The sequence below is a fragment of the Podarcis vaucheri genome, assembly GCF_965113315.1.
Source record: "Podarcis vaucheri genome assembly, chromosome: 7".
NCBI classification, from domain to species: domain Eukaryota; kingdom Metazoa; phylum Chordata; class Lepidosauria; order Squamata; family Lacertidae; genus Podarcis; species Podarcis vaucheri.
In genome coordinates, this window is record NC_138765.1 from 55,775,630 (window position 1) to 55,791,358 (window position 15,729).

The 15,729-nt window shown below is 42.7% G+C and overlaps 1 protein-coding gene across 1 annotated transcript in view; it reads right to left on the bottom strand.

Annotated features, from left to right (window-relative positions):
• Positions 1–13,626: 13,626 nt before the first annotated feature.
• The window catches only part of CRISPLD2 (cysteine rich secretory protein LCCL domain containing 2), a 47,347-nt gene continuing 45,244 nt past the window's right edge, over positions 13,627–15,729 (bottom strand). Inside the window, exon 15 of the mRNA XM_082232949.1 lies at positions 13,627–14,838. Coding sequence (XP_082089075.1) covers positions 14,784–14,838 — 55 coding nt within the window. The 3' untranslated portion in view covers positions 13,627–14,783. The remainder of the gene's footprint in view (positions 14,839–15,729) is intronic.

Sequence of the window (15,729 nt, forward strand, 5' to 3'; positions counted from 1 at the left end):
GAGGCAATCACCTAGCATCACACCTGCCCACTCACCACAGTGCATTTGCTTCAAACTTGCAAAAGTTTGTTTTCTTTTGCTGCTGTTTTCCCAGACCTGAGCTCCAGAGAAGAAAGAGGTGACTGGGATTGCACTGCTGCTGGAAAATATTACAATTCTTTTCATCCATACAATGTCAATGCCACCCTCTTACATCAGAGTTCAGCACTCTACCCCACTAAATACAGCTGGGTTATTCAGGATTGCAGAGTGACTGTGACTGAAATAGTCTTGCTGAATTCTTTACTGCCAAAAACAATCCCACAAAACAGTTAACAGGCCCTCCAAAATAAACCTGTAGTCAGGACGCTACCTTTTTGACTGAGGTAACCAACCAAGCTTGACATGACTCATTCAGGAGGGGCTTTCCCCCTAGTTTAATCGGGTAAGGGGAGAACTAGGGAGAGAGAAATTTCAAATATTTTCCAAAAGCAAGTAAAAGACTGCCAAAGAGTCTGTAACCTTGCATGCCATTTCATGCTTTGTCAAGTGTGCAAAAAATATTTTGTGGGTATATTTCTAGAGGACAACAAGGACCAGGCAGAACAAACAAAAAAAAACACCTCTCCCTCTCTTTAATTAATGAACCTTTAAAAAGTGCAATGGTCCTCTACTCCTGTACTATTTGAAACAAGGTGATATTTGTTGAAATAGCACTTCATCCAATTTTGGAAGCATGCAAACATGAAAAAAATGTCATTTATGAGGGGGTAGTGTGAGAAAAATAATGTATGCAAACAAGAAAAATATATATAGCAATTTAGAATCAGTCATGGATTGCATCCAGCTAAATTTTATTCAGTATAGACCCATTGAAATTAATGGATATGACTAACATAGGTTCATTAATTTCAATAGATATATCCTGAGTACAACTTAATTGGATACTAGCCTATTTTTAAAATTATTTTTAATCCAACTTTGTGCAATTCACATTGCAATCCTATCCATATCTATCCAGAATCAAGTCCCATTGAGTTCAATGGGATTCACTCCTAGGTATGAGTGTATTTCACTATTGCCCTAGGATGATTATCACTTGGGGTGGGACCATAGCTCAGTGCTAGAGCATCTGCTTTGCATGCAGAAAGTTCCAGATTCACTCATTGGCAGATAGGGCTGGGAGAGAATCCTGCCTGAAATCCTGGACGGCCATTGCCAATCAATGTCAAAAATACTGAGCAAGATGGGACAGTGGTATGACTCTGTTAAGGCAGATTCCTATATTTCAGCTCCAAATGACTTGGGAACTGTTCTTTCCCAGCATGCTTACATGAATGGGTGCTCCTTTTTTAAAAAAATGAATTGGCAAAATCCCTCCTCCTTCCCTCAGAGGCCTAAACTTTGGTTCTAGAGCAGCTTGTTGGCATGGCAAACACAAGGGCAAATTTGTACACATGTCAAAAGCAAAACACCCTTCTCTCCCCCCCCCACTCCACCCCTGTTCTGAAAGTGTTGATTGGGTGCCAAGCTGCAGAAATAAATTTGGACGGTGTTGCCTTTTCTAAAGCAATATGTGAACCAAGACATAGCTATCCTTTGAAATTTGCACTTCTCCGAATTTTGCAACCCCACAAAATGTGGTTGGATTATTGGAGGGAAATGTGCATGGAAATGCAGGCCTTAGGGAAAATAACGTACAAACTTGAATTATTTTAGGGGAAGCGGATTACACAAATGTGTATACAGTGGTACCTCGGGTTAAGTACTTAATTTGTTCTGGAGGTCCGTTCTTAACCTGAAACTGTTCTTAACCTGAAGCACCACTTTAGCTAATGGGGCCTCCTGCTGCCACCGCACCGCCAGAGCACAATTTCTGTTCTCATCCTGAAGCAAAGTTCTTAACCTGAAGCACTATTTCTGGGTTAGCGGAGTGTGTAACCTGAAGCGTATGTAACCCGAGGTACCACTGTATAGACAAAAATGCACACCAAAATGCATTTATTAGGGAAGAGGTTTTAGCAATTCTTCTAACTCTATTTGAGGTTATTCTGACTAAGGTTTTTGATCCTTTACCCCTGCTTGCTTGGTTTCCTTGATGTACTTCTGCTCCTCCTGTGCCATTTGATTAAATTATTATTCTTAGGATCCCCAGAAAATTGGGAATCTCCCATGTGGGGAGATGTAGCCATTCCCTCAACCTCCACAGACCAAGTTTGACAAGTGGGCAGCACTGCCTACTAGACAATCACCTGGCACCACAATAATGTCAGGTGGCCCATTTGTGCCCACATGGTTTGACACCAACAGACAAAGGCACAGTTTGCAAAGCACCAATGATCCACTGGCCACGTTTTGCAAAGCCTGTTGCACAGAACCCAAAAAACACTGTAGATGAAGCTTGTCTCCCCCACCACTGCATAGTGCTTTGCAAAGCCTGATAGTTAGCGGATCGTCAGGTATTGGGCAAGTTGACCATGGCCGAAATTGGCCTTGCAGGCTGGAGGTTCCCCATCACTGCAATACAGTGAAAGAACTGCCCTTCAAACTATTTTGAACTGCTAGAATAGGTGAGGCATTTGAGAGGACAGAGTCTGTGTTGGCAGCATTACCTGGTTCATATTTCAGGGGGGAAATTGAAAGCACACATTGAGGCAGGGCTGCCAATCAGCACTGGAAGGAGGTTCTTCGTAATGCAAACCATATTCTCCTCTTCCTCTTCTGAAGCTGCTCCTTGACTTCACTTCTGCCCCATAGGTGACTCAGAAGGGATAGGAATCAAGAAGAGAATTTTAAGCATGCACTGGCAAAATCTGGAATTAAACAAATTGAAAAAGGAACAGATCTCCTGCCCCCGCAAGTCCCAAATCTAAGGCATTTTGCTGTATCTTTTCAGGGATATTACAGGCCACCAGAAAAGTTCATGAAGAAGAGGTGTAGAAAAATGGCTCAAGGCAGAATCATACACAGAGTGTATGAAGGGCCATGCTGGATCAGGCCAAAGGTCCATCTAGGTCAGCAGTCTGTTCTCACAGTGGCCAACCAGATGCCCACAAGCAGAACTCCACCACTTGTGCAATCAGGCAACTGACAGTAGAGGTGGAGCATAGCCTAATGGCTAATAGGTAGCCTAATTCACCATGAATGTCTAATCCTCTTTTAGAGGAATCCAAGTTGCTGGCCGCCATTACCTTTCGTGGGAGCAAGTTCCATAGTTTATGTGCTATGTGAAGAAGTCCTGAATCTTCCAATATTCAGCTTCGCTGGATGGTCTTATTGGGTTCTAGTATTATGAAAGAGGGAGAAATAACCTCAGTCACATATAGCCTGAGACAACTACATACTCACTTTCTCAGTTGCAGGGGGATGCTGGAGACAATTTTGAAGGTGGCGCTGTTGAGGCTTCACAGTCTCTGATGTAGGAAATAGTCATTTTTAACTAACTACATGCATGCATACATACATACATACATGATTAGGTTTTGCAGGTATTTGGTGCAACTTTCCTAAACTGTTAAACTACACATAACAGTGAGATTGGTGTAAACACTGTGGGCTTTGCCCTATCACTTTGGAGGTACTGTCTGTCTACAAACCAAAGCCTGAAAGCCCAGTTCAGTTTCATTATTTTGTTACACCTTGGGAATTTGAGGGTTGCATACTGACGTGGATAAAGTCACTAAGTAACCAACAAGACTTGGCAATATAATGGCATCTTAAAGTCAGTTCAGACTGAGGTCAATGTGAGTAGGATCACCAGTGCCCTCACTCTGAAGGGCAGATTTCTACCCTGTTTTTCCATTCCTGGTATCTAAAACTCATTGCAAATTCAGCAGTCCAAGCACTCTGCCCCACTGAGCTATGGCCCTTCTCCAAAAGGCAAAAAAGGGGGCATGAAAAATGGGGGCAGTGATTTAACCAGAGACAACTCCCACAGAATAGTGATAAGTCAGAAGAGAGGCTGCTACACAGGTCAGTCCCTCTTTAGCACTGTGCTAATATCCTCATATAAAAGTGACAATCCAGGGTTGCAATGCATATGGCAGATCTTCCTTCATTACCAAAGAAACTCTGGACTAAAACAAAAGGAGAGTCACGTGCCATGGCAGCCCTTTCCTTATAAAACTAATAATCCAAAGACAAATGGAAGTTGTTGTTTTTTAATAGGGAAACATCTGTCCAACAGCTGCATCCATAGAGCTGATTCCTGGAGTTTATATAATTTGCAAAAGGTTCATAAAAAACAAAACGAGAAAATAATTACCCTTCATATTTATCAGCACCATCACCATCATCATCGGTTTGGAGAGAAGGGGGAATGAAAAAGACGCTTCTTGGCTTCTTTGAGATTTGGCCTCTCGCATCCTTTTGCACTCCAGGGAGATCAAAGAGACAGCTGAGAAAAAGCAGATGCTGCTCAGCTCTCTTTCCCTGCCTCACGAAGCTGTGCCATTTCTACGCCCTCTTCCAATGGAAACAGGAAAGCAGCACCTATCAAAGCTCGCAGAAAGGGTAGGTGGCCCCTTTCCAGCCTTCTCCCAACATGCAAATGATCTGGCTCCTTTCAGGGCAACAGTCAGATCTCTTCATTAGCATCCATGGCAGCAAGAAAGGTTGCCAACTAAGGAAAGTGGTGCAGAGTTTCTTTTCTCTTAACACAAGGGTGGGAAACCTTTTCCAGCCAGAGGGCCACATTCCTATCTGGACATCCTTCCAGGGGTCACATGGCAGTGCTGGGTGGCATTAGTGACATGGGGAAATGTAGTAACCAAACATAGGTTGCTAGGTAAGATTCTTGTAGTGCAAAAGCTTGTTCTTGCCATGCAATCTGAAGTGCAACAATATTTGGTTGTGCACTTTTGTTTTGCCTTGCACATCAACATCCCATCAGCGCAACAAGTATAAAGCAAAGACTTTAGCTTAGGGCTATGTTGGGTACAGCCTATTGTCTTCAGGAGAGGGTAACCTGTTTCCCTCTATCATACTAAACAACCTGGGTCCCCCCCCCCAGCTTTCCGCCTTCTGGTGTTCTCTTTTGTCTGCTTGTCTGTTATTGAATAGTGGCCAGCAGGTCTTGGGTCACAGCCTCACCATATATTCAAAGTGTTCTTAAAACTCTTTAACAGTCATGCAGAATGTCAAGGATCATTGGTTGCCTTGCTATTTCACCATGGGCATCTATGCTTATGAATTAGCACATGCATGTTTTATACAGATGTGTCCTTTGTCCTGTTCTTTGGTGTCTTTCCTGGCTTTCCTATCTGCAATCCCTTTTTAAAAAAATAAATCAATAAACAGTTGTAGGAACCTAAGACGTTGCTTCATACCACTGGCAGTGGCTCTTCAAGATTACAGGCAAGGGTCCTTCGTATCCCTACCTGGAGATGCCAGGAATTGAACCTGAGACCTTCCACATGCAAAGCTAATGTTCCAACCACCAAACTGTCAGAGACTCTCCAGGGGCTTTCCCAGCCATACATGGATGAGGATTGAACCTGGGACCTTCTGCATGCTGCATTCCTTTGCCACCTCATTTGTCCTGCCTGATTTCATAGTCTTTGGTCCTGAAAATCTGGACCAGAGACTTTGAAGCCAAGACATGGCCTAGTTCCTTAGCCAGAAGCAGAGCCTGTCCTCAGCTCACTTCAAACCCTTTTCCTGATGGGCACTGACGTCAAAATCAACCTGATGTAATTAAGAGCGGCCTTTCTGATTCTCTGCCTGCCAAGAGTGCTGGCCCCTGCAAAGTGCCTTCGGTGAAAGGAGGAAGAGGAACAGATGGGTCGTTACAATAATGATAGCCTCCATTTCGGGATCTGAAACAGCAACAGAAGAAGCTGAAATCACACGGACTGGCAATATAACCCTTAAAGTGATGCAGACTACAGACACACTATACATTTAAAGCAGTTTCCACTTTTAACAGGCATGGGTTCCCCCAAAGAATCTTGGGGATTTTAGTCTGTCATGGGTGCATGGATCAGGCCAAGGTGCCATCTAGTTCAGCATCACACAATGGCCAAGCAGATCCTCGTGGGAAACCCAAATCGGGACCCAAGCGCAAGAGCACTTTCCCCTCCTGTGGTGTCCAGTAACTGGTATTCAAAAGCATCACTGGTAGCTATTGATAGCCTTGTTCTCCATGATTTGTCCAATCCTCTTTTAAAGTCATCCAAGTTGGTGGCCATCACTGCCTTATGTGGGAGTGAGTTCCATAGTTTAGCTATGTGCTTCATGAAGAAGTACTTTCTTTTAAATGTCCTGAATCTTCCAACGTTCAGCATCACTGGTTGTCTGCAAGTTCTGGTGTAATAAGGGGGACGGGCGGACTTTTCTCTTTCCCCATGCTATGCATAATTTTATATACTTCTATCACTTCACTGCCTTTTCTCTAGACAAAGAAGTCCCAAACATGGCAACCTTTCCTCACAGGGAAGTCCTTCCATCACCTTCATCATTTTGGTTGCCCTTTTCTAACTATACAATACCCTTTTGGAGTGTCTTGTCCAGTTTTGCACCCCAAAATTTAAGAAGGATGTTGACAAGCTGGAACGTGTGCAGAGGAGGGCAACCAAGATGATCAAGGGTTTGGAAACCAAGCCTTATGAGGAATGGTTGAGGGAATTGGATAATGGAATGTTGTCTGCCTTGCCCCTTGCTGCACCCCCCCAAGAGTTTCCCCCAACTATCTGGAACAGATCTGGGGAAGATACAGGACATTCACACAAGTAGGGGGGAAGTCCCATTGCTCTAGTGGAAGTCATTCCACTTGCATTAATTTAGTTGAATCGTGTCCAAGCAAAGTGATGAGATGTTCCTGGGTGTGTTTTTTTCCTCTTTTAATATTATTATTATTAAAGGAATAAATTATCCCCACTTACCCTAGTGTGGGTTAAAGAAAAAGAACACCAGCCGGAATGCTCAAAACAATGTAGGATGGATGAAGCAGAATTCTTCTATCTGAAAGTAATGGTAAGGAACAGATGCCTTTTTCTCTGTGCCAGTGAGCCCTGGCATCCTTGGCTGTCTCTCTTTTGGACCGCACAACAGCACTCACAATTACATAAGAAATCCTAAACTAATCCTGTTGCAGAGTTTCAAAAAATGAAATAAAATAAACATTGTCCTAGTTATAACTTAACTAGTTGATGGCATCAAAATTCAGAATTGGGGTTGGTTGAGAAATGAACTTTTTAATTTTATTGTTGTTGTTGTTTAGTCGTTTAGTCATGTCCAACTCTTCGTGATCCCATGGACCAGAGCACGCCAGGCAATTCTGTCTTCCACTGCCTTCCGCAGTTTGGTCAAAACTCATGCTGGTAGCTTCAAGAACACCATCCCACCATCTCATCCTCTGTCGTCCCCTTCTCCTTGTGCCCTCCATCTTTCCCAACATCAGGGTCTTTTCCAGGGAGTCTTCTCTTCTCATGAGGTGGCCAAAGTATTGGAGCCTCAGCTTCACGATCTGTCCTTCCAGTGAGCACTCAGGGCTGATTTCCTTAAGAATGGATAGGTTGGATCTACAATTTTATTGTAGTTTTATTATTATTATTATTACAGAGATGTCACCCTGGGCTCCTTCGGGAAGAAAGGAGGGCTATATATGTGAGAAATCGATTAATCAAAATAGATAACCTTTCTCAGTTTGGGGAGGGTAAAGCAAAGCTCATTATGAGCTGAGCCGAAAGGCCCTCTGAAATTTGGGCTTGGCTTTCGGTAACCAGCAATCTTTCATAACCAGACTTTCTGGACAGTCTTCTTTTTGACCTCATTTTGATGGTTCATAACAGGCCACCCTACTGAAGGTCACATCCACAAAAGGCATTGAAAGTGCATGGCTTCTGCTGAAGAATCCTAGGAACTGTAGTTTTTTAAGGATGCTAGGAACTGCAGCTCTTAAAGGGATAAACTACAGTTCCCTCTAGGCGGAAGCCCTTGTGGCTTAAATGTGCTTTAAGTTATGGTTGCCATATTTCAAGAAGTACAAATCCAAGCACAGTTCCTCCAAAAAAAAGTCCTTGAGCTCTGTTTTTGGGCGATCAGCATTGGCGGATGCCGGGGTGGTGAGTGGACTTCATAAATCATCATCTAGGAGGCAACAAGGAAGCGACCGCCACAGAGCGCTTCTGTTTCTGCCAGGGAACAGACAAAACCCCAGACATTTACTATTATGTTGAAAATTGCCCCCGGTCACCAACCCCCCCCCCCCCATGGACATATGGAGACCCCTCGGAATATATGGTCACCCTATTTTAAGTGTAAGATGTGGCAATGTGGCGGCACTTGTGCTTTGGACCTCAAAGCCAATTTTGCTTAGGCACGTCAACAACTTGTTCTAGATGCCTGCTGATCCCCCCCCCCCCCATTTCAGATAAATAGTGCAGTCATCTATATTCATTTTTAAATATATACTGGTTTTCTTTGTGTTTTAATTATTATTTTACGTCTTACTAGGTTTTTTTCTTTAAGAAAAAGTTGTGCGGAATTTACCTGTGTTCCATCAACAATTTTATAATTCACAGCACTTGGACAGAAATTTGAATAATGAGTTTACGAATCTTTCTAAAAATTAATAATCAGATACCAGGTGATGGGAATGACCGCCTGCCTGAGCCCCTGGAGAGCTACTGCCAGTCAGAACAGAACAACACTAGGCTACACAGATACACAAATTCTTTCCAAACCATCGCTATTTTGGGGTGGGATTCAGTCATGTGTTGGCAATTCAGGTCATGCAATTAGAGTCGATCAGGAGATCTTGCACAGCAAACCTGCTTCTCCCTAATGATCAAACTTTTAGCAATAAGTGATGGGGAACTGCACTGACAAGGGTGGAACTGGAATAGCTTTTGCTTTGGTGTAGGGATGGGCAAATCTGTTCATTTAAATTTCTCTCCATTTTTCATTTTTCCACTCTTAAGTTCAGTTCTCCACATTTCCACATCCACTTGCTTTTTCTTTTTTAAGTCCTCATGAAACTTCTTCATCATCTTGGTAAAAAATCCTCCAGACAGACACAGATTTGTGTGCACTTCAGGACAATGTAACATATTTGCAAAATGTATTTTGTCTAACATATTATTTCCTCTAATAGAATGCAGTTTTGTATGCTGCTTTTGCTAACATACACGTTTTTATAATGTACAGCTTACCTTAGCAAATGCATTTCTGCACACATTATGTGGCTGCAGAATGCCATTGCAAAATATGGAAGAGTGTGAACTGTGAAGAATGGCAGTGTTTCAGTGTACATGTTGCTTCAGGAAGCGATAATTAGATAAAGTAAAGGTGAAGGGACCCCTGACCATTAGGTCCAGTCGTGACTGGCTCTGGGGTTGCGGCACCCATCTCACTTTATTGGCTGATGGAGCCGGCGTACAGCTTCCGGAACATGTGGCCAGCATGACTAAGCCGCTTTTGGCGAACCAGAGAGGTGCACGGAAACACTGCTTTTTTACCTTCCCACAGGAGCGGTACCTATTTATCTACTTTCACTTTTGGGTGTGCTTTTGAACTGCTAGGTTGCAGGAGCAGGGACCGAGCAACGGGAGCTCACCCCATTGTGGGGATTCGAACCGCCGACCTTCTGATCAGCAAGTCCTAGGCTCTGTGGTTTAACCCACAGCGCCACCCGCGTCCCTGATAATTAGATAGGTTGCCTTTAAATATGAGGTTTTCCACTGCCCCATTGAGATCTAACCTCCTTATAAACAAATGAGACTGAATCAAATAGCCAACGTTTTCTAGTCTCCCTGCAGACAAATGAGGATGAATGCTCAGTAAACAGGTCATCTCACCTGGAAGTGCCTATAGCAGACCTGGTATAAGGCAGATTCCTAAAGGCAGAGGAGAACCCTTGCCTCCATTTCCTAGGGGTGGGTTAGCCATGAGAGGTACAAGCTGGCATTCGTTTGACTGCCTGTGCTGGCATCTAGGGACCAGCTGCACAGTGGATCACAGAGTGCCCTTTCTCTCCAGGCTGGAAAGAATCCACCTTCCAAAATAAGAACACTATTAAGGGAAAGCCTGCAATTTGGAAGGAGAGAGGTTGTCACCTGCTCAGCTTCTCTGAATGTTCTATATTAAAAAAAAAAACACAGCCCTCAAAGATTTACTAACCTTCTACTCCATAGCGTTCTGAGCTGAAAGGCTTGTGTGTCTCCCAGGTTTAAATTAAATCCAAAACTCTCCAGAACTCATTGCTACGACTGCTTTCAAAAGGAGGAGTCAAAGTGGAGTTTTGTGAAAGGGAATATGGTGGTAAATCTCTCCCCCATCCCACAAATGTGTAACGTTTTGTTGTTGTGTCAAGAGTGGTGTAACAATCAATTCCTCTTCCCAGGGAACTCTGGGATATAACTCCATAGACTCAAGGAATCATAGAGTTCTAGAGTTGGAAGGGACCCAAAGCGTCATCTATTCCAACCTTCCTAACATCACCCTGAACAAGGATTTATTGTTTGAGGGAAGCCATGACTTTTTAAAATGGCCTCATAGTGCTTTAAATGCATGGTGTTCAGGTTCCCTTAATTGGGCCTTCATCCTAATCAAACAGGGCTCTTCTTACTTTTTCATGCAACATTCCTTTTTCAAATGGCTGGTTATGGGAAAATGACTCATATTTAGATTCTCAATTTATGAATTGCTAATATTTGGCTTTGAGGATCAAATGTTTGCTGAAGGATGCTCTTTTTATAAACTTTGACCAGCCTGCTTACTGAGAGTCCTGAAGGAAGCCCTTTTCTGTCACAGTCAGGGAACACTTCCCTGCACCATCTTCCTGGGTTGCGGTTTATATTTTGGCTGCTGGCTCTTTGCAGGAGACCCCATTTCTAAACACTACATCCCTAAGAACAGGCATGCACAAACCTCTCTGTGAATTTCCCCTGGTGCTAATTTTAAAGTATGGATCACAGAGCAAAGCAAGGGGTGCAAAGCGAAAGCTTTGCCAGCAATTCTGCCATAGCTGAATGCTACATTCTGCAAAAAAGACCACAGAAAAACCCTTCATTTATTTACTGAAATCACATATTTTATTTTTTAAAATGTTGGCAAGCTTGCCACTTGATATAAACAAGGCAATCTATAAATCTGTTAAACTGGGAGATCCGGATATAATAAGGAGTTCGTGTTAGGACACTGCAGGTGGAAATAAACAGCCAGAGAACCTTTGCTAATCCAATGTTTTGAACTACAGTTCCAGTCAACCCCAGCCACCTGAACTAAGGTGATACATTTTTACTGGGATAGCTTTGATTCCTGTTGGACTACATGAAACTTTCAGGTGAATCGGGGCTCTTATGATCAAAACAAGTGAAAATTCATTCCTCGCTTGACCAGACAAAGCAAAGCTGGCTACAAGTGTCAAAGACAGTGTGGCTCAGTCTTATCAATGCTACAAAACAACTAGATACTTCAGGCTCCATTAGTCCAAAACATCCTTGCTATGCTACATGTTTCTGTATCTCTAAGAGGAGATTGCCACAGCTCACTGCCTGCCTGAATGCATGTTGTGTGTTCATTTCCTAACTGCGAGGACACCCTCCCTGGAATTTGAATCCCAAGTATATATGCCCTGTTGCCCCCCAAAATTGAATAGCTAAGAATACTGTATGTCATGAAGGAGAAACTATTTTTCAGCCTGATGGCTGGATTTCATTCTGGGCGAACTTGGGGGGGGGGGTGACACATACCAGTGGTGGGTGGGGCCAGAGGCAAAATTGGGAGGAGCAACACATGAAAATGTTCCTTTTATACTGTAGGCTAGTTTTTACACACTCCCACTCCCCTCTGTACCCTGCATCCAGGCAAGCAAGGGTTGTCACTAGAATTAGAGAACATATTCCAGCATGACAAAAACTCTCAAGGAAGGCACAAAGCAGAGGCAGTGAAGAATGTGGTCTGGAGAGTTCTGAGGGCAAGACTGAGGGGTCTGGAGAACTGAATTCATTCCCCAAGCCTGGGGGCTGACACCCCTGATATATAAAAGAAGATGAGTTGATTTTGTTCTGTGTGACAATTCTGAAAAGCCTTGAAACAAACCCAACAAGACAAGATATGAAACAAACAAGCTCTGTGCTAAATGGTCTCATTTAATTCTCAAGAGTTTTATTTCCACAAATGTCACAAACCAAAACAGCCGGAAAACAGTCTGTTTTGCTGTAGAGATACCGGTACTTTGCTGTGGTGCTAGAGAATCAGTCTGAAATCCTAAACCCATCGAGAAGACCATGCAAAGCTAAAACAAAGTCATTTACAGCAAACTTTTTTTTTACAAAGGAAATAGTAAAAAATACATCATTTTTCATAGAAAAAAAGCAAATATACAAAAAACCAACCCTGCAGGACCTTGCAGCCTACAGAGAAGAGATCTATTCAGATCACGCATCCAAAATAGGCAATCATGAACCCAGGAATGGAAAGGCTATTCTTTGTTGTAGTTGTTCTATATCTGAATGCACCCGCTGGTATATTTTGGATAAAATAACAATGTCTGTGTGTTGCATCCCCCCCTCCTTTGTTCAAAAGACTTTTTGGAATATTAAATCAGTTTATGGGGCAGATATGGGGGTGGGATATAATTCTGTTTATCCCTAATTAGCACCACTTTAGCACCACAGCTGACAAGCATTCCTTGAAGTCCAGGATCCCAAAGCTCACCAAGGCACTGACTTATCTAATCATCTGCATCACTATTTTTTAAGAAAGCAAAGAAACAACTATTGCTTCCTGTAAAGATTCACTCTAAATGAATAGAAAGTAAATGTTCAGATTATAATCTTTGGCAGAATGTGATATGGCATGAGATGAGACACCAATATTCAGAGTGTCCTGCAACAAAATGTTGTGGCGTGGGACACTGTTCAAGATTTCTACTGCTCCATTCCATTTCCCCTCATCCATGTTTTCTGACCCACCCGCTCTTAGTCAGCATTCCATGGCAAATGAGCATGACCAGCTGTCATTGCCTCTTTTCTACTTTTTTTAAAACTAAAGATATGTTGAACCTATGCAGACTTTGGGGTTCCCTCCAGATCCACTGATACGTCTGTTATATATGGATGGTGTCATTTTGGTTACATAAGTGATCACATTAGTGCTCGGAATGAACTACTTCACTGAATTAATTCAGCTATCTCTGAACTACACCAGAAAGCAGTTCCTATAATTTCCAGGTGAACCAAATGTGAATTAATTTTTTTTCCACATTGCACTGTGTGTGTGTGTTTTGTTGTTTTCTTCTATTTTATACCTCTCCAGAGCAGTTTTTAAAAATTCTGATGTCTAGAGAGATAGAGGAAAAGAATAGCACCTGGGACTGCACAAAGGAATTATGAATTATTATAAATATGTTAACTGAATCAGAATGGAATTTGTTCCTCTTTGCAGGGAATGAACTGGAACTGGAATAAATTCCTTTAAAAAAAATTTAAAAATTCAAGCTCTCTATGATACTCAGAGCCTGGACATTAGAGGAACTCATAGAATCATAGAGTTGGAAGAGACCACAAGGGCCATCGAGTCCAACCCCCTGCCAAGCAGGAAACACCATCAGAGCACTCCTGACATATGGTTGTCAACTGCTATGTCCAAATTCCCAGCAGACAGACAAAAGCAAACTCTTTGGATCCCAGCTGTGGATTGGGCTGGATTTTAAAAGGTTTTAATAGGGGGGTGAGAATGATAAATGGTTAAAACCCAACCCTTGAAATAGCTGGGTGAATGTTACAACTCCATTCATCATGGAGACAGTTGGGATCTGCATGGGATCTAAATATATACTTACTGAATACAAGGAAACAAACCAGATCTATTAGTTCTCTAATATATATGTTGTGGTTAACCCCAACATACATAATATATATAATAAAAATAATAATAAAATAAAGCCCCACATCTGTACAAAAACAGGGGCAAAGCAAACGCTCTGTAAGTTTCTAACAAAATAAAGATCAACTTCTAGAGATCACTGCATAATTAAGATATGACCAGCTCTGCTGAATAAAATAAATTGTAGGTAATTGTAAATAAAACGATGCTGTCCAATGTACTACCAATCGAAATGTGCCTGGACAGGGGTTCTAGTTCCTTGATTTATTTTCAACACCCCTAACCTTCCTAACTTCCTGCAATTGTTTGGCCAGCAAACCCAGCTATTCCACATTTTTTCCCTTTGTTTGAGAGAAATTCCCGGTTTACGGAGATGGTGCTCTTTTGAAAGGCAGCTTTGTTTTTTCGACAGCTAGGTGTGTCTTTTGCACTATCCACAGAACAGTCTACCACATGTTGTTTCAGCACTGCATTTAATGGACCTGTTGTTAACCCAAGGAAAGAATCCAAAGAGACTTGGATTCTCTCTCTGTGTGTCTGTCTCTTGCACTCCAACACACCCAATCACACACACCAACTATCACACACATAGCAAGGCCTCCATAGTTATTCAAGCTAACATTCACCCTTAAGCGGTAGGTTCATTCCATGAAGTGCAAAACTCTTGTCTTTGAGCAATATAAGCTGTGCACCAGAAAATAAGGTGTTGAACACTCAGCTCTCAAAATGTGACCCTAAATGTTTGAAAGTAATATTAATAATAATAAAACACTGAGCTGACATCAATGGGATGTGGATAGTTAAGTCAGAATGTGATTCTGGCAGCAGTCTTTGTCGTCCCTGAAAGAGTTTTGACCAAGAGGGCTTCGTCGTACTGCATGCCAGGACTGACCACCATCATGTGTGGGCTTCCCATCGTTTAGCAATAGCGCCTCCTCCTCCTCCCAACAGACGGGGTTCCGCTTCTTGGAAATTTATTGCTTCACAGCAAAGATTCGGAAGGCGTTTCCTTCTGTCTGTGTCTTTAAGCTGGAAACAAGAAATAAGACAAAGGGAAGGCATAAGCAGTTTTTCCATTACAGGAGTGGAGGGAAACCCCTACATCTTCTTTTGATTGTTTTAAATAGTTGGAAAATTGCATAAAGTGATAAACAGGTCTGACCCTGTCATATTTTCTTCATAGGAAGCCTCCTGGGGACCGTATCTCCAGTATCTGGTCTTCTGAACAGCTTCTAAGTAGGGATATTCTGGTCTTATCTATGATGGCCAAGAAGCCATTTATCCTCCAAACTTTTGTCCAGTCCTCTGCCCCCCCCCCATCTCACAGCCAATAGGAAATTCTTTATATGGATTCCCCCACCCTGAAAAGACAGGGGGGGTCTCAGGTGACTCTCCAATGGCTACAAGAGAGGAGATAAGATTCAAAGTAAACCCAGCAGGCCCCATCTGAAAAGCTTGGCTCTTTGGGTTGGCAGTGGGGCATAGCAGTCAATGTTTCTTTGCTAATTCCTCTGTTCAAACTCATTTAAAGGCAATGGGGATTTTATTCAATGTTTGAAATCATGAAACCAATTTCAAAATTGAGATGGTGGCTGGCTGATGCAGACAAATTTATTATTTACAGTGGACGCTTGGGTTGCGAACGTGATCCATGCGGGAGGCACGTTCGCAACCCTCACCATTCGCAACCCGCATCGCCACGTCTGCACACGCATGGGTTGCAATTCGGCACTTCTGCGCATGTGCAAGCACCGAAACTCAGAAGTAAACAGTTCCGGTACTTCCGGATTTCGGCGCTTCCGGAACCCAAAAACGCACAACCTGAAGCATCTATAACCCAAGGTATGACTGTATAGGGTTGCTCGCTTTACTAGGTAGGCTACTTCCTCCCATCCACATCCCCAGTGGGGTTTTTTAATG